At 67.2% G+C, this 21,488-nt stretch overlaps 1 protein-coding gene across 5 annotated transcripts; it reads left to right on the top strand.

The window, feature by feature from the left end:
• Window positions 1–1,828: 1,828 nt before the first annotated feature.
• Window positions 1,829–20,928, top strand: LOC142034801 (signal transducer and activator of transcription 5B). Of its 5 annotated transcripts, none has more exons than XM_075036582.1 (20): window positions 1,829–1,968; window positions 14,553–14,693; window positions 14,844–15,000; window positions 15,084–15,173; window positions 15,353–15,527; window positions 15,603–15,733; window positions 15,809–15,960; window positions 16,044–16,199; window positions 16,300–16,479; window positions 16,632–16,719; window positions 16,896–17,018; window positions 17,190–17,282; window positions 17,425–17,631; window positions 18,095–18,189; window positions 18,258–18,388; window positions 19,038–19,193; window positions 19,417–19,468; window positions 19,879–19,986; window positions 20,058–20,180; window positions 20,476–20,928. In XM_075036582.1, the coding sequence occupies exons 2-20, from the start codon at window positions 14,566–14,568 to the stop codon at window positions 20,705–20,707; spliced, it is 2,577 nt and encodes an 858-aa protein (XP_074892683.1). In that variant the 5' UTR covers window positions 1,829–1,968; window positions 14,553–14,565; the 3' UTR covers window positions 20,708–20,928. The 5 variants fall into 5 exon arrangements, with proteins under 5 accessions (XP_074892683.1, XP_074892682.1, XP_074892681.1 ...); XM_075036581.1 differs by having other exon boundaries at window positions 19,038–19,208; window positions 20,058–20,177; XM_075036580.1 differs by having other exon boundaries at window positions 19,038–19,208.
• The last annotated feature ends 560 nt before the right edge of the window (window positions 20,929–21,488 follow it).

The following is a 21,488-nucleotide window of genomic DNA, read 5'->3' as shown; positions in this document are numbered from 1 at the left end:
GCGCTGCCCGGGAGGTGTTTGGTGTGGGTGGGCAGCTGTGCGAGAGCCCCTTAAGCTGTTTTTCTCATGGCCGCTGCCACCTTTCCGTGTTTGGGGGATGCCAGAAGAGCAGGTAGTGCCTCAGGTCTCCTTACAGCTCGTGGCAGCTCGGGAGAGGGAGACGCACTGGTGCCTGTTCCCCTGCCCTCACTCTCAGCATCCTCGCCCTGTGGTGCACCAGGCTGCGACAGCGCTGGGGACCCAGCTGTGGTGCGGACGTCGGCCGTGCATGTGGCCCCACGGCGTCACCCAGGGCCTGCAGCGGGAGAGGGCATCCAGATCCAAACGGGGGAGCCGAGCTCGTCTCACACGGAGGGCCCGGTGCAGTCGCTGGCCATAGTCAGCACGAGGCAACGCCGGAGCCACGTGTGCGGCTGCCCGGTACCGCAGCGGTGAGAGAACAGGACACTGGGGTCCGGGGAACGCCGATCAGGCGTGTGCAGGGAGCCCACCTCTGGCACAGCAGGCGCTTGGCAGGAGACGATAAACCCCACGGACCCCGCGACACCGGGCCGGCACTCTCGTCCTGCAATGGCCCCCGGCCTCGGCTGCGGCACTGCCCAAACCTGGCTGTGCTCCTGCCGGGGCCGGTGGCCGGGTGCTGCACCCTGGTGTGGATGTACCTGCTCGAGTGGCTGCTGCTACGCCGGGCGGGCACGCGCAGGGATTAAGGAAACCCGACAGGGCTCTGTCATCGGGAGGTGGCTCGCGGCTGCTACGCTCGTCCCTGCTGGTCTCGCCTTTTGGATGGCTTGTCCCTGGAGGCCTCTCGCTCCAGGAGCTCCCTGGGATGGCCGGTCCCACCAGTCCCACCAGCCCCCCGCTGCGTGGGAGCCTCTCCCCGCCAGCCCAGCCTGAGCACTGGAGCAGACCTGGCGCCTGCCTGCCGTGTGCCCGTGGCTGAGTTACCAGAAGGGAGGAAGCCTGTGGAGCCAGAGGGAGCCGGGGCGATGGCGTTACTCACCCTGCACTTGACGGGATGTGATTTCCTTTCCCTCCGCATACTCACATGCAAACCCCGGCAGGGCCCACGCTCCCACGGGAAACCTGCTCTCCCCAGGCGCCGGAGCCGGCGCAGCCTCTGCCCTGAGAGGTTCAGGGCGTGCGGGAGGCAGTTGAGGCCTGCAGGCAGTGCAGCACAAAGAAGGCATTCAGAAATATTAATAGGGGCAACGGGCAGCATTCGCACCTTCGCTGCAGCCCAGCGGCTGTCGGGGATGAGCGGCAGAGGGTTTGGCCGGCACGCAGCGGGGTGGGTGGGCGGCTGTGGGGCTGCGGGGGAAGAGCTGTCCCGTGGGCAGGGATGGTGACGAGGGGGAAACGGCCAGCGACGTTGGGGACCGGGGAGAATGTGGGAGAAAGGAGAGGTGCAGACGGCGGTCCCGGTGCCCGCGGGGGCTCCCGGCCGTGCCTGGTGCCGGGGACCTGATCCCAGCGCCAGTGCCCGATGCTGCGGTGGGCTCCCCCCGGTGCCAGTGCCGGTGCTGGAGTGGGATGCCCCAGGTGCGAGGGCCCCGTGCCGGTGCCTGGTGCCGGCGCCAGCTCCTGCCGCTGCCCGGCACCGGTTCGGGCACCCCCCGCGCCCAGCACCGCCGCCCGGTGCCGCTTTGGCCTTCCCCGCTACCCGGTGCCGGTTTGCGCCCCGCCGTAGCCGGTGCTGAAGCCCGCAACCGCTTCGGGCTCTGCCCGGTGCCGCTACCCGCTGCCCGGTGCCGGTGGCGCGGCGGGGGCGGGCGGGGGGCGGTGCCGCGGGGGGGGGGGGCGGTGCCGCGCGGGCCGGGCCGGGCCGGGCCGGGCGGCGGCGGCGGCGGGGGGGGGCGGCGCAGGCGGCGGCGGCGGCGGCGGCGGCCGGAGGGGGCAGAGCGGCGGCGGAGCCGAGCGCCGAGAGCCGCCGGAGCAGCGGAGCCGCAGCCGCCGCCGCGGCCGCAGGTAGGGACGGGCGCGGGGCCGCCATCGCCGCCGGGGCCGCTTTCGCTTTCCGCGGCCGGGGCGGGGGGCGGCGGGCCCGGGGCCGGGGCGGGGGGGGGCACCTGCCCCGGGGGGCGGCCGGGAGCTCGGGGCGCGCCTCGGCTGCCGCCCCCCCCCCCCCCCCCTCCGCCCGGCGGAGAGCGTTTCGGGCGTTTCGTAACTGCCGGCCGGGCGCAGCTCGGCGGCGGGGCCGGGCGCGGGGCTCTGCGGGGGCACCGGCCGGGCCCCGCGGCCTCCGGGGCGGCGCAGGTGCGGGCAGGGCCGCGGGCAGCGAGCGGGGCCGCCCCCGGCGCGGCGCTCCCCGGGGAGAAGGCGGGGGGCGGCCGCTGCGCGGGCCGGGGCGGACGGCGGCGGCGCCGTCCCGGTGCCGCGGCGCATCCCGGGGCGGGGGCGCTCGTCGCCCGGCGGAGCGGGGCCGGTTCCCGCCGCCGCCGCCCCGGGCCGGGCCCTGCCTGAGCGGCGGCCGCGGGGGAAGCGCCGAAACCGGCGCTGCGGGGGCCGGAGTCGGGGGGCGGGGGGGGGTCCAGCCCCGAGCTCCGGGCGCGGGGAGGGGGGGGGCCCGCCGCGGGCAGCGCAGCGGCCCGGGGCGGCGCAGCGGGAGCGGGGGCGTCCCGCTTGCCGGCGGCGGGACCCACGGCTCCACGCTGCTGGGCAGAGTCGAAGGCAGACGGAGAACGTTCCCCCGCGCGAGGCGGGAGCGGTGACACCCGGGGGACTGCAGCGCCCGGTGGCCTTTCACCCAGCTCCTGCGCCGGCCGGGGCGCGGCCGGGCGACGGCGAGCCCGGGGCAGCGGCGGCCACCTGTCCGGCGGGATACGGGAGCTGTCAGGGCTCCGTGCCCAGCCGGCCGCCAGGCTCGCGCCAGGCCGGGCTCCCGGCAGCTCCTCGCCGCGATGCCGAGCGGCTCCAGGTCTCCGGTGCCCGGCTCGCGCCAGCGCTGGGGTGCGGGCGCTGGCACCGCCGAGGGCTCCCCGGCTCTGCCTCCGCCTGAACCGCTGACGGCGGTAACACCTCCGATGTCAGCTGCAGCGCAGAGCTGGGGCCGTGGGCTCGTGCGAACTCGCGGTGAGGCTTGGCGGGAGCCCCATGGCAGAGGGCAGGGGACGGGGGCAGTGACGAGAAGCCATTTGTTGGCGGTGTTTGGGGCGCGTTGCGGAGAGGTGCGGGGCGCAGCGCTGCCGCGGCGGGACCGCGGCGCGGTGCGGGCCCGCGTGGCTCGCCCGTGGCAGGGACGTGGCACGCGAAGTCCTCGCAACGTGGGTCGCCTTGTTGCAGCAGGATGTTCCTGGCCCCGGGCTGGCTCGCCCCGCCAGCTGCCTGTGGCCAGCCCCGTGTCCCCAGGGCGCTCGTGGCCGCAGCCGGAGCTGCGTGAGCCCTAGCAGCCAGCATCCGTGAAGGCAGATAGTGCGTGCACCGTAGGGTGGTCTGCAGAGCCTGCCCACCACTGTGGGCACCAGGGAGCCAGCCCTGCGCTGCAGGAGCTTTGCCCCCTCTCCCCCCACACCCCAACTTTGGGAGGAAGGCTCCGCGCCCGTTGCGGGGAGCGTGGCCCTACGCTGGTGTGGGAAGGCTGGCTGCCGTTGTGGTGCTTTCTTGGTGGTGCTTTCGAGCCAAGGTTTGCCATCGTGCTTTGACAGCTTTGCACCGGTGCAGCAGTCCTGCGCTGGAGGGAGGTTTGCTTGAGGCCCAGCGCCGAGCCTGGCTCTGCCCTGTCTGCGTGGCACTGGGTGAGGGGGAGGCGTTGGGGGGTGTCGGGGTCACCTGCCCGCAGATGGCTGCAGCAAGCCCTGGTGCTCCCAAAGCTGTCGGGATCTCGACCTGAGCTGACGTGGCTCCTGGATCCCCGAGGTGCCGGACGGAAGGATGGAGACTGTCTCCCTGGGTTTTATAACCATCCCTGGGGAGTGGGGCTTGTCCCCGGGGCCAGGGAGGGCCGTGCTGTGCTGTGCCGCGTGTGCAGCCACGTGGAGGAGGAGCTCTTGGTGCAGGTTGAGAGGTGCCAACAGCCCGTGCCCGGGGACATGGGAGAGCCCGGCTGGGAACGGGGCGTGACGGGCGGCCGTCACCCACTCTGCGTTCTGTGGCACTCTGACGGTGTCCTCCCTCGGGGGGTGTTTGCCCCCCTGGGCAGCTGTCACTACAGCCACCTTGCTGGCTTCGGCGCACCTGCCTTATCCTGAGACCAATGCTTTGGGGCAGGACGAGGGGTGCTGGCACCGGTGCTGGGGATGGGGAGCTGCAGCCGGGGATGCTCGGCGCAGGGTTGCATGGAGCCTCTGGAGGGACCTTCCCCTCTTGCTGCAGGGGAAGTGCTGACTCCAAAGCGGCTGTGAGGTCTTCGCCGTGGGGTTTCCCAGCTCTCTCTCGAGTGATAGCAAAACTCAGATACTCTGCTTGCGAAAAATCCCTGCTCCTTGTACCCCTCCACGGCGTGGGTGGTGGGGCAGCGAGTAGTGACTGTGCTGTGCTGAGTACAGTAAAGCGGCCCCGTCAGCTGGGAAATGACTTTCTGGTTTGCAAGGAATTCCTGTAAGCTGGGCTGTGCTCGACAGGCTTCACGGCAGCCCTGGGGAGCCGGCGGGAGCCTGGGCACGGCAGGATGGCGTGTGGGTTGAGCAGGACCTCCCTCCCGTCGGCATCCCCTGGGTGCCTGCGCTGGGGCCCCGGTCCCTCTGCCCGGTGGGGCTGCAGCGGCTGCCGGCTTCCCACCGCGCGGCTGTGGGTGCTGCCCTTGGAGCAGCCTCTGCGTTATGGGGCCGAATGCACCGTGGTGGTGGCTGCTGTGGGGGAGCCAGTGCAGGGCTACGTGTGCTGGGGGATGGAGGCAGGGGCTCGCCGGTCCCTACCTTGCCGGGACGGGTCAGAGCTTGGCTCCGTGGCTGCGCAGGCGGCTCCAGCCTGGGAGGCTGTGCCGGCTGCTGGCTCTGGGGCTCCAGCATGCTCCGGGAGAAGTAGCCTCGACAGCTGTAATGTTTCTGTGGCATGCCTTTCCTTTCATGGGGTGTCTATTTTGCAACCCCCAAGTGTTTTGATCCCGGGAGGAAGGGGGCGGGGGTGTTTACCCTGGCACCGCGTGGTCTGTGCAGGGATCCAAGCGGTGCTGGGCATGCCTGAATTTTACATGCAGCAACAGTTCTAGCAACATCTGCTGGCTGATAAAAGGTAGGCTGCTGCGAACCGCTTCTCCCGCCGCGTTGGGAAATGTCGAGGGGGAGGCACACATGCGAACGCGGCTTCCTGGCCGATAGGGCTGAGCTGACTTGCTGATAAAGCAGAATCCACCCATCTAGCTGCACCAGAGGGGCCAGGAGCATTGGCTGCTCTCAGGTGGGCGCGCTTGGTGCCCTGCGTTTCCCCTAGTGCCAGCTCCTGCTTTCCGCCAAGCTGGAGAGCGATGTGCTGCTGGGTGGCTTCTTGCCGGGCTTGGGGAGCTGCGGTGGTATAGCCAAACCATAATATAGTTACAACTCGCTCCCTGTTCGGTCACTGGTGAGTTTTGCAATCTCTATTTTCGCTGCAACTTCGTGTCTTCCTGTTGTTATGAGATGTAAATGCTGGTTTATAGCACAGCTCTGCCAGGGAGGGAATTGGGGAAAAGGCTGGTGCTGGGGCAGAGCTCGAAGAGCTGGCGCAGCATCAGCACAGCCCTGGCAGCCGAGCGGCTGAGTGCTGGGTGCATGCTCTGTCTGACTTTTTGTCCCTCTCGGTTGATGGCTGTCTGCAAAGCTTTCAGCAGAGAAAGAGGCAGTTTTCACTGGCGGCATATCTGAGCCCCTCGCACCGGCTAAAACAGCTGTAAAATGATCTCTGTCCTATTTGGTGGTGTTAACATGCGGCCCTGGCGCTTTTGGGCTGCAGCTCTGGGTGGCACAGTTGCCCTGGGCCGGCATGCTCCGTTTATAACCCCATTAGTCACCTGAGCCTTTTGGAAACGCTTAGTTGGGGCACTCGTGGTGCAGCCGGGAGGCTGGTGCACTGCTTTGCTCTGGCACCACCAGCGGCTGCTGCTGCTCCTGGGGCTGCAGAGCATGTCCCAGGGTGAGGAAAGCTGAAACCCAGCTCTCCGACCCGGACATGTTTGTGTGCTTTGGGGATGAAAGCTGCGTTTAACCCCGGGCCAGGCTTGCTGTGAGGTTTACCCACCCTGAATGAGAATTTGTTGCAGAAACCATTGGTGGTTTGGTTTTTCATTCCCATTCTGACTAGTCCACCCTCCTGCCAGCATCCCTGGGTGTCTGCATGCCCCCTCTTCCAAAAGCAAGGCTTTACCCTCCCTCCCTTCCACTCTGCTGATCTGGTGTGAGAGCATCTCCCTGCTCAGAGCTGCTCCAGCTGCTGGGGGCACGAACCCCAGCGGCTGTGAATGGCCTGGAGGGGCAAAGTGTGGTGGGGGATGCAGGGGCTGCTCCGCGGGGACCTGCCTGTCCCACACATCAGCTCCTCTTAGCGCATGACAGCACAGGGCTTGGGCCCTGCCTGCCCGCCGTGGCGGGAGGCTGTGATGCCCGGGAGCAGTTTTCCTGTCAACCAGACACGTCACTGGGCTGCCGGCCTGCACTGGTGGGATCCCTGCGCTGTGCCGTATTGTGCTGCCTGAGCCTGCCCTCGGGCAGGGGTGACGGGGTGCTGCTGGGCTGGGACATCTGCAAGGGCTGGCGAGGCTGAGCACTGCAAGCGTTTTCCCGGGCACCATGCAGGCTCCATGCCGGCAGCACCCAGCGTCCCTCACTGCCCAAGCATCCTTGTGTGCAGCTGGGTGCTCGCGTCCTGCGTTTGGTGTTTGCTACTGAAGACGGGTGTGAGGGTCTGCACAGTGGGTCCTGCGCGTACCCTGCGCTGTCTCGCAGCGTGGTCGGTGCCTCTTCCCCGAGCAGGGCGGTCGGGCAGGGCAGTGGGGTGCCCTCAGGGTGCTGGCATCCCTCTGCCTGTCCGGGCTCACCAGCTATCCCTGTCCTGCCCCAGGTGTCCATGCCGTGGCGCGCAGGCTGGGCTGGTCCGGTCCCATGGGACTGCCGAGCCAGTAGTGGGGGAGGCTCCTGGACCGTCTTCCCTGCCCCGTGGAGAGCACGAGCGTGGTGTCAGCCGGGGGGGGATGGATGCAGCTGGAGCGGTGCAGCCGGTGCCTGTGCTGCCCGCATCTCCCATGGCCCACCTGGGTCCTGCTCTACAAATCCAGCCTTGCCGATGACTGGATTAGTGCGATTGTGTGCACTCGCTGGAGCGTGGCAGATAAAATGAAATTGTGTCTCCAGACCCCAATCGGCACTAATTCGACACTGAAATGAGCTTAATCCTCAGGTCCTTCCGAACAGCCCATTGCTCCTGGGCTGGTGCTGGTCTGAGCAGGGATTAGCAGTGAGCCTGGGGCTGCGCTGGAGGCAGCCTCAGTGCTGGGGGCTAGTGCGGGACCCACGGGACCCTGGGGCTGTGCCAGGGCATCTGTGGGGTCCCTGGGAGGTGGCTGTTCTCCTTGGCTGGTTTGTTGGAAGGGCCAACTCAAGGATGAACTGGCTGGCGGGGTGTGGGGGTTTATCTCTTGTCCCAGATCTGCCTGGCCTGTTCCTATGCCTGAAGCTGCCGCCCCATCCTTGGGGGGGCATTGCTGGGATCCTGTCACCTCCCTGTCCTTCCCCAGGTCTGCGTCTGGGGTGGTGCCTCTTCCCTCCTGGGGTGGAGGATGGGGACTGGAGCCGGACCCTCTCTGCTGGGCTGGAGCAGACATGAGGGCATCGTGCAAGTCCCATGGGGCTGCACCTCCTGCAGGCAGGTGCTTTGCCCTCAGCACGGTGTTACAGGGGGTTGGGGTGGGTCGTTATTGTGGAGGAAAAATACCTTCATCAAGTGTCCCAGCACATGGCGGCTGCGCATCCCCTCCTGGGTGAGGTCTGGTGTCTGCCCAGAGCCAGGATGCTGCGAGTCGGCAGTGGCTCCGTGCCTGCCCCAGCATTCCCCCATGGAGCCCGGGGGAAGCCCTGGGACCCCGAGGCGCTGGAGCCGGCAGCTTGCTGCCACGGCAGCTTGCTGCCACGGCAGCCCCGCAGCCGTTAATTCAGCTGCTTGGCCCCAGGGAGCCGGGAGTAATTAAAGCTCTGCCCCAGCCTCTCTAATCCTGTCTGTGGGCTTACGGCGGGGGTAGCACCAGCGCTGGCGGGGATTGGGCTCCCTGCGGCGGATGTCCCGCAGGATCCACGCTGGACTTTTGCCCCTGGGGGCCAGGTGGGTGCTGGGCTCTGCCGGTGGGGCTGTGTGGAGCATCCTGCCCACCAGTGCCTGGCTTCTGCTCCGGCACTGGCTGCCTGCATCTGTCCGGGTGGGCAGGCTGCCTGCACTGCGCTGCCCTGCTCTGCTCAGCCCCCAGCCCCCCCGGTGCCCAGACAGGCCCCCGTTGTTCCTGTGCAGCCGCAGCCTCCAGCCCAGCCTGCGCGGGGTCCGGCACAGCCAGCTCGTTGTGCTGGGGCCAGGCGGGTGGTCCTGGGCGCCCAGTTCCCTGTGCGGTGGGGCAGGCTTGCCTCGCCGGCGTGACCCCAGGGGATGGGGCTGGAGACGGGTGGTGCTGGGGTTGGCCCTCCTGCGTGCGCTGCAGCAGACTTGGCCAGGGGGGTGGCAGCATGGCCGCGGCCCCCCTGCTCTGCCGTGGGGACCTGGGTCCTGCTGGCGCTGGTCCTGCTACTTGCTCGGCATTGGAGGGAATCCTGCCGATGCCAGGGCAGCGCCTGTGTCTGGCTGCGGCTGCCCCAGGGTGGCTCTCGGTGCACCAGGGTGTTTTTTTCTTGAGGTCCCACCCCCTGGATTCGAGGGATTTTGCTGGGATTTCGTTGGGTATTTTGGTGGTTTTGGTTTGACGCAGGTTTCTGGGCCTCTGTGGTTGGAAGGGAAAATCTGAAGAGGGGAGAAGAAACGTTCCCAAGGCGGCAAATGTCAACGGGCAGGTACAGCCCCAGGGCTGTGGCGTGAGCTGAGCTGCAGGCAGCCGCTGGCCCTGAGCCCCCCTGGGCACTTGGGCGGCAGTGCCGGTCCCCAACTGGGGCGTCTCCATCTGCGTGCGGGGCCAGTTTCTCCCTGGGCAGCATCAGGCCACGCATGGGGTTTCCTTGTTCCTATAATGATGCGAGTTCTCCATTTTTGGCTCCCAAAGCTGCCGGGACACTCGGCTGGTCCCAGCACTGCCAGTCCCATCTCTGCCCGCCGGCTGCGGGGTCCATTGCCTCTGCCCCTGCGGGGGCACGTTGTGTTTCCAGAGCCGGCCATACCTCTTCCGTGAGCCCCGTGGCTCCCAGCCCCGGTGGTTTCCAGCGTGGGCTCTGGCGGGCCAGGATGGTTGGCTGCCTCCTCCCCGATGTCGCTGGGGCAAAGCCATCGGCTGCCACCGCTCTTCTGCAGGAGACAAACAAAACCCATCAAAGCACCGAGCTTCTAGAAGGAGCTCGCCCCCTGCGCCGGGCGGGCGCTGCCGCCTCCTAGCCGAAAGCTGGAAACCACAGGCAGGCGTAAAACAGGCGAGCCGCCCCATTCCCAGCACCGTGGCCGTCTGCGCCGGCTTCGCCGTTCCCTGCCGCCCGCCAGCCCCGGCCGGCAGCTCCGAGCGGGGCCAGGGGGTCCGGGGGCCGCTCACCAGCCCCCCGGCGTTCCCAGTGCAGGCAGCGCCGCGTGCCGGCGGGGGTGGCAGCGGAGTCGGGGCCACAGGTGAGTCCGTCCCGTCTCCCCCCACGCTGAGCTCCTGCATCGGTCCCTGGGGTCCCGTCCCTGCGGCGGGGCTCAGCCCCGCTGACCTTCTGGGGCCAGAGGCCGTGCCTGGCTCCGGCACCGGCGAGGCGTGGGGGGCTGAGCGCGGAGGGGGTGCCAGCCCCGCTCCCTCGGCGGGCACCGTGCACGCAGCAGTGGCAGAGGAAGCTGCCGGCAGCCTGGGGCTGGCTGCCCTGCGCAGGCAGCTGACATTTTGGAAGGAAATAGCTGCTCTCCGCTCCTTCCTGTAGCGCGCAGCCTGCGAAACGGCTGCCCTGGGAGCCCGGCTGTGCCGGCAGCGCCTGCCCGGAGCCGTGGCTGGGCTGCCCCCGGGGCCGCGACGCCGGAACGGTGCGTGGGGCAGAGCGGTGCCCGACCCCGGGTGAGTGTGGCTGCGGGATGGGGCACCCCGCACCGAGCTGGGGCCGCGGTTCCTGTGCTCCGAGGAGCTGGGATCCGTGCCGAGCCCTGCTGAGCTCTCCGCCAGACCCTGCCAAGCCCGTGCACGGGGGACCCCCTGGCTGGGGTGGCCCTGGGGCCGTGGGGCCCGTTGGGTGGGTGCGGAGCCCTCTGTGACCCCCGGCTGTGGGGCAGGACGTGGCGCGCAGCAGCGCTTGCTGCTTGCAGCTGACGGGCCCGCGCGTGAGGGCGAGGGGGGCTGAGCCGCGGGAGCCCTCGGTGTGGGGGTCCAGCTGAGCGGGGCCGTCGGGCCGCCCAGGGGCTTCAGCAGGTCCCCTGGGGTGAGCCGGTGCGGGCAGGGGGGTGAGCCGATGTGGGCAGGGGTGTGGGGTGGGCGGTCTGTGTTGGGGGATCTGGAGCCCTTCTGTGTGTCGAGCGGCTGCTATCAGCTGCCGGCGCTGCTGCTCCCAGGGCACGGCTGGGGGGGCCGGATCCTGCCCCAGAGGGAGCCTGCGTGGGGCTGCCCTTCTCGGGGGATGCAGGACACCCTCCCGCCGGGGCTGTCGGGGGGGCAGGATCAGCGCTGGCTGGGGCAGGACCGGAGCGCCCTGGCAGCACCGGCCGTGGGGTGTGCAGGGTCCAGCCCTGTGGCCACAAGCGAGGCCAGCTCTGACCTGGAAGCGATCGCGAGCTCCCGGAGGTGCCGAGAAACCACGTGTCCGTGTGTTTACTGCGACGGGGGGAGGCATCCGCAGCAGGCGCAGGGCTGCTGCCTGTCGGAGCCCAGGGCCGGGGGGAAGTGCCGTGCCCCTGCCCAGGGCAGGGTGCCGCTCCGGAGACCCCCAGGCTGGGAGAGCACCGGGCGAAGGGCAGCGTGGGAGCCACCGTGGCAGAGGGGCCGCGTGGGGCAGGCTCGTGGGAGCGGGGGGATTACGGCCAGAGCCCTTCGCCGTGGCTCCCCCAGGGCTATGCCCGGCTCTCGGCCCCTGCAGGGCGTGGGGCTGAGCAAGGGGCTGCAGTCAGGGGCTGTGCCAGCGCCGGGGCAGGGGTGTCCTGCCCACGAGGAGGTCCCCAAGGTAGCTGTGCGCTGCGAGAGTCCCGTGGCTGCGTGCAGCCAGCATCCTGTGAGCATCCCGCAGCGGCGCGCCTGCCAGCCCCTGGGCGGGCGCTGCCCGTGTTTGGGCTTTGCCGTGCCCGTGGCACGTGGGAAGGCGCCGCTGCCGGCCTCGCCCCGTGAGGCATTTCCCTCCTTTTGTCTGCCTGCGGACGTGCTCTGGCTGGCTCTGGCTTTCCTGCAGCTTGTGACCCAGCGCTGGTGTCAGCGCCAGCCGCTGCCACAGCTGGGAGGTGCCACCGCTCCTGCCCCCAGGGCTGCTGCTGCGGCTGTGGCCCTTCCCCAGCGTGGTCGTATTGGGTCCCCTGGCCACCCCTGGCCCCAGCGGTGCTGCCAGGGTCTCCCCTGCTGCTGCCTCTGGCCCTCTGAGAGCCCCTTTTGGGTGGGTTTTCCCCATTTTGCAGCCGGTCTAGCGGTGCCTCCCCATCGGGAGCAGGGCTGTCAGATGCAGAAGCAATGACTGCTGGCACCTCCCCTGCCCACGCTGTCTCTGCAGGGCTGGGGTCCCTCTCCAGGACACTTTTCCTACCTCCAGGAGGCTGCCGTGTGCACCGCTTTGCAGGTAGTAAGTCACCGGTGGGTGCATTGCTGTGGCTTGTTGAGTTGCTGCTGGTTAACCGAGCTGCAGTAATGGGTGGGTTATAGCTCACTGCCAGCAAGTAAATGCAAAGTAGCTTAAACCACTGCGATTATCTGTCTCTTGCAGTTGTTTGAGTGCACGTGTGGCCAGTGGCTGCAGCACGGCTGACCCATGGCAATGTGTGACGCTGCAGCAGCACTGCCCATCCCTGCCGGGGTGCGGGAGTCGCAGCGAGCGTTGTGGCTGGTGGGGTGGGGATGGCATTGGGGGGGGACAAATGCCGGTGGGCTGGAGCAGACCTTGGCTGCCCAACCCTGGAGAGGTTTTCTGAGCCGGGTGGCTGCGGGGCTGGGGCAATGCACCGGTGGCAGGAGCACGAGGAGAGAGCTGGTCCCTGGACACGGGGGTGAAACCATCCCAGGGCTCCAAGGAGTCCCTGCGAGCGCTTGCGTGGGGCAGACGGCTGTGCCGCCGAGGAGCATGGTGCTGGGCATGGACCAAGGCAGGGCACTGGCTGCCAGCAGCCAGCTGGACGCAGGAGTGCAGGGTTGCCCGGAAAGGCTGGTGGCTCTGGCTGCACTGTTGGACCGTGATGCTGCACCTCTTGCTGAAGCAGAGCTGTTGCCCCAGCCTTGCTGGGCCTCGTGGCCAGAAAGCCTCATTTGCTTATGGCAGGTGGCACTGGTGACTTTCGCTGGGGTGCTCGGGGTGCGCTGTGGCCCTCGCGGAGGTTTGGTTTGTCAGTTTGCGGGTGAGAGATGGGAGACAAAAATGAGGTGCTTGGGGAAGTGCCTGCTGTTGGATTGGGGATTCTGCTGGAGGTCGAGTCCAAGCCTGGCACGAGTGGTTTTTTTGGGGTGTGCTTATCTCCTGGGGTAGTGTGGCCCCAGGGACGGCCCTGCCTTCAGTCAGGGCACGCACCAGGTGAGCCATGCTGCCATCGGCCACTGCATGGTCTCCTTGTAAAGGCTGATGTGATGCTGGCTCACGTTCTGCCACACAGCCCGGCAGTGATGCTCGTGCTCCCGTTCCCAGGCCGGCGCCGGCCAAGTGCGGTGTCTGCCGGCTCACCGCAGCGGCAGCCTGAGACTCGTTGCTTAACAACATGCTGGAGTGGAATAGGAAGTGTTTTGTCACCGCGAGATGGGAAGAGATCACCATTTTCCCAATAGGCAGGGCAGCGTTTGTTTGCTCTGTGTCCATGCGGATGTCCCCGCTGCTCTGGGGACTTCGGCTGTTTGTGGCGTGGCCGTGGCCGCTCTTCTCTGCTCTGCCGGGGCAGTGGTTTTCACCAATGCCCCTTATCAAGCGTCCGCAATTTCTAACTGCCAGCGTGCGCGTCCTGCTGTCGGCCATCCTGCCTTCCCTTCGCCTCCTCGCCTGCATTTTTATGCCTCCCCAGGCCCCTCCTTGCCAGCAGAATTTCCAACTCAGTGATTTCTGTGAATGTGGAAACGTTCCTCCCTTTTTATAGGGGAAAAATTCATTTTTAGCCAACTCTCGGTTATTGTTCCTCTTCCTGCACAGGGGGCGGGTGCACAGGGCTCAGGGGCTCCAGCCATGGCTGCTCTGCTTGGACCTGCTGCCGCCGCCGTCCCCTGCCGTGTGCTCCCCCGGCGTGTGCCCCTGCCTGCGGGACGGCTCCGGCTGCTTTTGGAGCCCCTCAAGCCACCGGGTATTTCTGACGCCGAACAAAGGACTTTGGGGTGGGAGGGAGGCACAGCCACCGCCAGTGCGGTCTCCCTCTGCTTGTCACCATCCAGTGCAGTAACTGGATCCCGTCCCGGTCACCCAGCCTTGGGACACAGCCCAAGGCATCGCGCCCCTGTGTGGCACCTCTGCATGATACTAAATCCCAGGGCTTGGGTGTGAGTGTGTGTAAATGCGATTTATTGCTGCATTCTTGGCTCGGAGGGGCTGCGAGCCCCCCAGGCCCTCCCTTATGGCTCACCACCACGTCACCCTCAAAGACTCCACAGCCAAGTTGTTTTTCCAGGTCCCGCCAAGCCGCAGGTGTAACTGCGGCAGGGGACGCTCTGGCTTTTTGTAGGTGCCGTCCTTTCTCGCTGCCCCGTGTGAGCCGGGGCGCCAGAGCCGCGTGGCGGGTGGGATCCGGCAGCGCTCCTGCATGGAGCCAGAGCCGCCCCAAAACTTGCTTTGGGAAGCTCCGTCCTCTGTCCGGTGTCTCCCTGCGGCAGCTGCGGGACTGGGGTCCCGCCAGGATCTGCAGTGCCACGTGGGCCCTCGGGGCCGGGTCTGCTCCTGCCTGTCCGTCTGCCGGCGCTGCCAGGGTGTGGGCAGGAGCCGGGGCGAGCGCAGGGGGGGCCTCCGCTCTGCGTCACCCTGGATTTCTCACCAGCCCTCCTCCCAGCCCCGTTTCCTCATTTGCGTGGCCAGCGATGGCTGCGATCCTGCGGCGCAGCAAGGGGAAATGATTACCATGTGGAAAGGCAGCGCAGAGGCGTGTTCGTGGCCCCAGACCCCCCCAGGGCTCTTCCTAGAAAAGAGAGGGTGACTCAGAGCCAGGGTCCCCTGCCTCCCCACACCTCTTCCTTCGGTAGCCGGAGGTGACTCCAGCAGCACTGGAGAACTTGGAGGCTCCTACAAAGGGCTTTGGGAACCTGGACGAACCTGCAAAGGGGCTTGCAGGGGCAGCCAGGGCGGGACCCCCACCCACAGCGCGGCGCCCGGCCCGGCCGCGGTGCCCTGACGAGCCCATCTCCGCGGCAGGTGGTGGTGAGCCATGGCGGTGTGGATCCAGGCGCAGCAGCTCCAGGGCGAAGCCCTGCGGCAGATGCAGGCGCTCTACGGGCAGCACTTTCCCATCGAGGTGCGGCACTACCTGTCACAGTGGATCGAGAGCCAGGCATGGTAGGTCAGCGGGGTCCCCGTCCCTGGGGGGGATGCTGGGTTTGGCAGCACCTGCCCCGGGGGTGCCGGCAGGTGCCCCCCCCTCCGCCAGGGACCCCCCTTGCGGGGCCGGGGCTGCCCTGACGCCGCCGCTCTGCTCCGCGCACACAGGGACTCCATCGACCTCGACAACCCCCAGGAGAATGTGAAGGCGACGCAGCTGCTGGAGGGGCTGATCCAGGAGCTGCAGAAGAAGGCAGACCACCAAGTGGGCGAAGACGGCTTCCTGCTGAAGATCAAGCTGGGGCACTACGCCACGCAGCTGCAGGTGAGGGGGGGGCCGCGGGTGGGGGCTGCAGGGCCGGGGGTGTCCCTGCCCCGTGCCCGGCTCAGGCCGCGCTCTCCCCACAGAACACGTACGACCGGTGCCCCATGGAGCTGGTGCGCTGCATCCGGCACATCCTCTACCACGAGCAGCGGCTGGTGCGGGAGGCGAACAACGTGAGTGGGGGCCAGGGAGCGGGGCCCGGCAGGGTGGGGGGGATGCTCAGAGGCTCCAGTACCGGGATGATGGGAGCAGCCCTGAGGCAGGGGGTGCTCCGGGTCCCCGCTGCCCCCAGCACCCAGGGGGATGGGGAGGGTCCCCTTGCCGTGCTGAGCGCTCCCTGTGCCCCGTGCAGAGCCCCTCGCCGGCCGGCTCCCTGGTGGATGCCATGTCCCAGAAGCACCTGCAGATCAACCAGACCTTCGAGGAGCTGCGGCTCATCACGCAGGACTCTGAGAACGAGCTCAAGAAGCTGCAGCAGACGCAGGAGTACTTCATCATCCAGTACCAGGAGAACATGCGCCTCCAAGGTGGGTGGGAGACCGGGGGCTGACAGGGCCGGCGCGCTGGCAGTGCCGGTCCTAACGCTGCGCCCCGTCCCGCAGCCCAGTTCTCCCAGCTCTCCCAGCTGGGTCCCCAGGAGCGCCTGTCGCGGGAGACGACGCTGCAGCAGAAGAAAGCGTCGCTGGAGGCCTGGCTGCACCGGGAGGCCCAGACACTACAGCAGTACCGTGTGGTGAGTGCCGCTGCCCTGGCCCCATGCTGGCTGTGCCACCATCCACGTGCCCCGTAACACCGTCCCGCCTTGCAGGACCTGGCCGAGAAGCACCAGAAGACGCTGCAGCTGCTGCGCAAGCAGCAGACGACCATACTGGATGATGAGCTGATCCAGTGGAAGCGTCGGCAGCAGCTAGCGGGAAACGGGGGTCCCCCTGAGGGCACCCTGGACGTGCTGCAGAGCTGGTGGGTGCTGGCGCCGGCCGTGCCTGGCAAGGCGGGATGGGGTCCTGAGGCCTGGCACGGTGCTGAGCCCTGCTCCCCCCCAGGTGCGAGAAGCTGGCGGAGATCATCTGGCAGAACCGGCAGCAGATCCGCCGGGCTGAACACTTGTGCCAGCAGCTGCCGATCCCGGGCCCGGTGGAGGAGATGCTGTCGGAGCTGAACGGCACCATCACTGACATCATCTCTGCCCTGGTGACCAGGTAGCGGTGGGGGCCCGGCTCGGCTGAGGCATCCGGCAGGGTGGGGGGGCCGGATTGGGGCTGCTCTGCCTGCCTGCCCCTGATCCCCGTGCCCCCCCAGCACCTTCATCATCGAGAAGCAGCCCCCCCAGGTGCTGAAGACACAGACTAAGTTTGCAGCCACCGTGCGGCTCCTGGTGGGGGGGAAGCTGAACGTGCACATGAACCCCCCCCAGGTGAAGGCCACCATCATCAGTGAGCAGCAAGCCAAGGCCCTGCTGAAGAACGAGAGCACCCGCAAGTAATGCCCAGGGGGCTGGGGGGTGTGCTGGGGGGGGGACAACTGCTGAGGCAGTGGGGAGCAGGAGCTGGAGCTGGGGGCGCGGGGGGGCCGCACCTCACGCGGGCTCCCAGCCCTGGTGGTCCCCCTGACCCTGTGCCTTCCCGCGGCAGCGAGAGCAGCGGGGAGATCCTCAACAACTGCTGCGTGATGGAGTACCACCAGGCCACGGGGACGCTCAGTGCCCACTTCCGCAACATGGTGAGTGCTCCTGGTCCCCCACTCCCGACGCTCGCGCCCACCCTCCTGTCCCCCCTTCACGTTCCCCTGTGTTCACCCCTCGTATCCCCATCTGTGTTACATTCCCCCTGTGTTCACCTCGGTGTCCCCTCGTGTCCCCATCCATCTCCCCGTGCTCACCTCCCGTGTCCCTGCAGTCCCTGAAGCGGATCAAGCGCTCGGACCGCCGTGGGGCTGAGTCTGTGACGGAGGAGAAGTTCACCATCCTCTTCGAGTCGCAGTTCAGTGTTGGTGGCAACGAGCTGGTCTTCCAGGTGAAGGTAAAGCCGCCAGCCACGTCCCCTCTGCAGGGCACGGGCAAGCCGTGGGCATCATGCCCACGGGTGTGGGGCTGGGCTGGGGCCACGGGGTGCCTGTGCAGGCCAGGGGTGCCCGCGGGCGATGCTCCAGCGATGCCCCACAGCCCGTCCCGGTCTCCTTCCTCCCGGCAGACGCTGTCCCTGCCTGTGGTGGTGATCGTGCATGGGAGCCAGGACAATAATGCCACAGCCACCGTGCTCTGGGACAACGCCTTCGCCGAGCCCGTGAGTGCCAGCGCCATGGTGGGGCAGGAGGGGCCCCGTCCACCCCGGGGGGGCTGCAGGAATTGGTCTCAGTCTTCTGGCAGGGATGCGCCAGGAGGCGGCAGGCAGAGCTTGGTGCTGACCCTGCTCTGTGTCCCCCCAGGGCCGCGTGCCCTTCGCCGTGCCCGACAAGGTGCAGTGGCCCCAGCTCTGCGAGGCACTCAACATGAAGTTCAAGGCAGAGGTGCAGAGCAGCCGCGGGCTGACCAAGGAGAACTTGGTGTTCCTGGCGCAGAAGCTCTTCAACAGCACCAGCTCCCACCTGGAGGACTACAGCAGCACCACGGTGTCCTGGTCCCAGTTCAACCGGGTGAGTGGGCTGGGCTGTGTGCCAGGAGAGTCGTGGAGCCCCGAGGTCCCACCGTGCTCTGGGATGGGCTTCACTACATCTGTGGTACCAGTGCTCGTGCTGGGGGGCTGGATGGGACACATCCCTCCCAAGGAGCCGTTTCTTGCTGGGTTGATGCAAAATGGGGTGACGCTGGGGAGATGGCTGTCGGCTGCAGCGGGGCGGGAGGTGTCACCTCCCTTGCTTGAAGGCACCCGGTGCTCTAGGCCCCGCAGACAGGGTCTGTGTTCTTGGGGAGGCATTGCTGGTGCTCCCCTGGGGCTGTGCTGCCTGGCCAGGCTGACCTGCACCTGGTTCGGCAGCGCTGGCGGGCGTCCCACAGTCCAAGTCCCCAAGTGTCCGCTGCTGCGCCAAACGCTTGTGCTGTTTGACAGCAGCTATGAGGCTGGAGGCAGGAGTGCTCATTTTCTGGGGATTTCAACAGGAAAACCTGCCCGGGAGGAATTACACCTTCTGGCAGTGGTTTGACGGGGTCATGGAGGTGCTGAAGAAGCATCTGAAGCCGCACTGGAACGATGGGTAAGAGCCGCCCTGCCCGACGCTGCCCGGCCCCGAGACCCCTGGCCCTGACACCCCGCTCTGCCTAGGGCCATCCTGGGCTTCGTCAACAAGCAGCAGGCGCATGACCTGCTCATCAACAAACCCGATGGGACCTTCCTCCTGCGGTTCAGCGACTCGGAGATTGGCGGCATCACCATCGCGTGGAAGTTCGACTCCTGTGAGTGCATGCCGAGAGCTGGCACCCCCCCAGCCCCACTGTCCCTGGCCCCAGCCTAGGACTTGCCCGTCTCGTGCCCACGGGGCCGGTGCTGCTGCTCTGGCACCTCCTGTCTCGTCTGGGCACCGGCACTGCTGCAGCTTGGCTGCCCTGTGGCAGCTGTGGCCACATCCAGCCCAAGTGCCGGTGTCGGTGGGGAGGAGGGACTGGGCTAAACCGTCCGACCCAAGTCCCTTTGGGGCTGTACAAAACGCAGCGACTCCATGGTGCTTCCTGGTTTCGGTGGGTTTGCATGGGTTGCCTGACCCTGTGCAGCAAGTCTGCTCATTACTGTTCTTCGTAAGAACATCCTTTGGAGGGTTGTGTGGCTGAGGAGCGCTGCAAAGCCCCGCGGAGCCCCGCTGCGGCCAGGGGGGACCTGCCCCCCACGTGTCTGGTTGAGGCCAGACCTGCTTCGAGTTCACTGTGCCTCCTGGCTGATCCAATTTCCTGGCGACCTGTGTTTTGCCCTTAAATGTTGCTGGGGGAGGGATGCAGAGCAGGAAATGCCATCTGATGTTCAACGTGATCTCACAGCCTGCATCCGGAGCGGAGCTGGGAGCCACCGGCAGCTTTGGGCGTCACCGTGGTCCTTGCTCTTTTCTTCCAGCTGAGAGGATGTTCTGGAACCTGATGCCTTTCACCACCAGGGACTTCTCCATCCGCTCCCTGGCCGACCGCCTTGGGGACCTCAGTTACCTCATCTACGTGTTCCCTGACCGGCCCAAGGACGAGGTCTTCTCTAAGTACTACACGCCGGTTCTCTGTGAGTCCACGCCAGGTAGCGCTGCCCCTTCACCCCACGCGCGTCCCTCTCCTTCGTGCATCTGAGTGGGGTAGAGCCGGGGCTCACAGCATCCCTCTGCCCCAAGGCTGCGTCCAGCCCCACGGGGGCCCTGCAGCTGGTCATGCGTGAGCCCCCAGCCCCACCGCAGGCTTGCAGCATGCACCAGCAGCTCGGGGCCTTAGCGCTGCCTTCTTTCCTCTAGCTAAAGCCGTGGATGGATACGTGAAGCCACAGATCAAGCAAGTGGTGCCAGAGTAAGCCTGACCCTGAATGCAGACCCTGGGCAGTCCCGTGGGATCGGCCCCAGCAAGGTGGCTGGGGTGGCCGGCAGCCCAGGGCACCTCTGCTTTCGGGCTCCGGCACCACCAATGGCCACGTTGGTGCTGAGCCGGTGCTGGAGGCTGAGGCGCGTGGGCCCGTGGCCAAGGCAGGGCTGTATGTTCCCCGGGAGGGCAGGTGCCCCACTCGCCGTGCTGCCCTTCAGTGGGCTGGGGACCCCACACATTGTCACTCCTTGTGGGTGTGGGGTTTGGGTCGCCTGCCGGCACCCTGCCAGTCTCAGGAGATGCCGGTCCGAGGTGAGGGGAAGTCCCAGAGTGCAACGTCACCCCGGGGGAGCCTGTCCGGTCCCCTGCCAGCGCTCACAAGCCCCCCGTCCCCACAGGTTTGTCAGCGCATCAGGTGATTCTGCCCCCGGAGGGGCCACCTACATGGACCAGGCTCCCTCGCCCGCCGTCTGCTCCCAGCCCCATTACAACATGTATGCCCAGAAGTAGGTATCGCATCCCCTGTCTCTGTCCTGCCATGGCTGGTCCTCCCCGCCTCACCCCCTGCCTCCCGCAGCCCCGACACCGTGCTGGACCCCGAGGGAGACTTCGACCTGGATGACACCATGGACGTGGCAAGGCATGTGGAGGAGCTGCTGCGGCGCCCTATGGACAGTCAGTGGATCCCCCATGCCCAGTCGTGACGGGCGGGTGCCCGGCCCCCCGGCCCCGGCCCTGTGGGGACTGTGCTGTGTTCGTGTCTCTGTGCCAGGGGGGCGGCGGGTGGGCCCTGCCCCGGAGATTTGCTCTGTGCTGCCCCGAAACGCAGGCTGGCGTCCGGCTCTTTGGTGTTTATGCCCTTGTATAAACGGCAGCGGATTTGTCGCATGGTTTTCCTGTATGTTCCTTTTAAGAGGCCCAGCTTCGGCTTTCCGCTTCTGCAAGCGCCGGCCCCGCAGCCCCCCTGCTCCCCGTCAAGGGGCTGCTCGGGGCAGGGGCCGGGGGGCCGGCCTCGGGTTTGCTTTCGCAGTCGTCACTAAGAATGTACGTGTCGCCTTCTTGTTCTGCCCCGTGGCTCCGTTCCCAGGGGGTGTGTGGGCGCACCAGGCTCTGGCATGGGGTGGGGGTGGGGGGGTCAGCCGGGGCTCCCCCCTGGCCCGTGCTGGCACTCTGCTCCACAGCAGCAGGGTCCCCTCCCGGACCTCGTCTCCTCCTCTGGTCCCCTAAGGATGTGGGACCCCCTTTGGCTCCTGGCCTCAGTGCCCCCTGCCAGAGCCGGTGCAGCACGAGGGAGACAGGGCGCGAGGGCACCCAGCGAGGGTGGCCAGGCAGTGTGGGTGGTTTGGGGGGAGCGGAGCCTTCTGCCTCCCCACCCCCCCGCCTCTCCCCTTGCTCTGGCCAAGAAGTTCTGGGGTCCTGGCCATGTTATTTTTCTATCACAGAGTAAATAAAGCACGGAATATTTTTATAACACAAAAGCTCTGGGTTTCACGTGTGTCTTGGTGAGGAGACAGGTCCCTGCCCTGGGGGGGGGGGGGGGGAAGGAGCCCCTGGGGCCAGGGGTGGTGGGGGACACGGGTGGCCCCGTGTTCCCCAAGCTCTGGGTGCCACACAGCAGGTGAGTGGTGGCCCGGTGCAGGGGTGGGGTACGTGTCCCCATGTCCCTTCCCCAGTGTGTGTGGGGGTGCAGGAACCACCTGCAGCCCCTGGGTCCTGGGAGTGTTCCTGGGCAGCGGGGGGATGCAGCTGGGGCCCAGAGGCTGGGGACGTTTTCCCGGGGGAAAAACAAAGCAAACCAGACAGCTTACACTATTTTTTTTAAAAGAAGGAGCTTGCTTTTGCCGAGGCGTGAAGAACGGCGGGGGCTTGCTCTCGGGTTTTAATTGCGCTTTAATTCTCCGCTGGGCGGGGGGGGCGGGGCCGTGTCGGGTTGTTGGCAGAAATGAGAAAATGAAAATAAAAATAAAGGCGGAGCTGACGGGGGGGTGGGGGGCGGTGCCGGTCGCGG

This window comes from Buteo buteo, chromosome 9, assembly GCF_964188355.1.
Source record: "Buteo buteo chromosome 9, bButBut1.hap1.1, whole genome shotgun sequence".
Classification (NCBI taxonomy): domain Eukaryota; kingdom Metazoa; phylum Chordata; class Aves; order Accipitriformes; family Accipitridae; genus Buteo; species Buteo buteo.
Note: the sequence above shows the minus strand (reverse complement) of the source record. Positions and strands in the feature narration are given on the sequence as shown.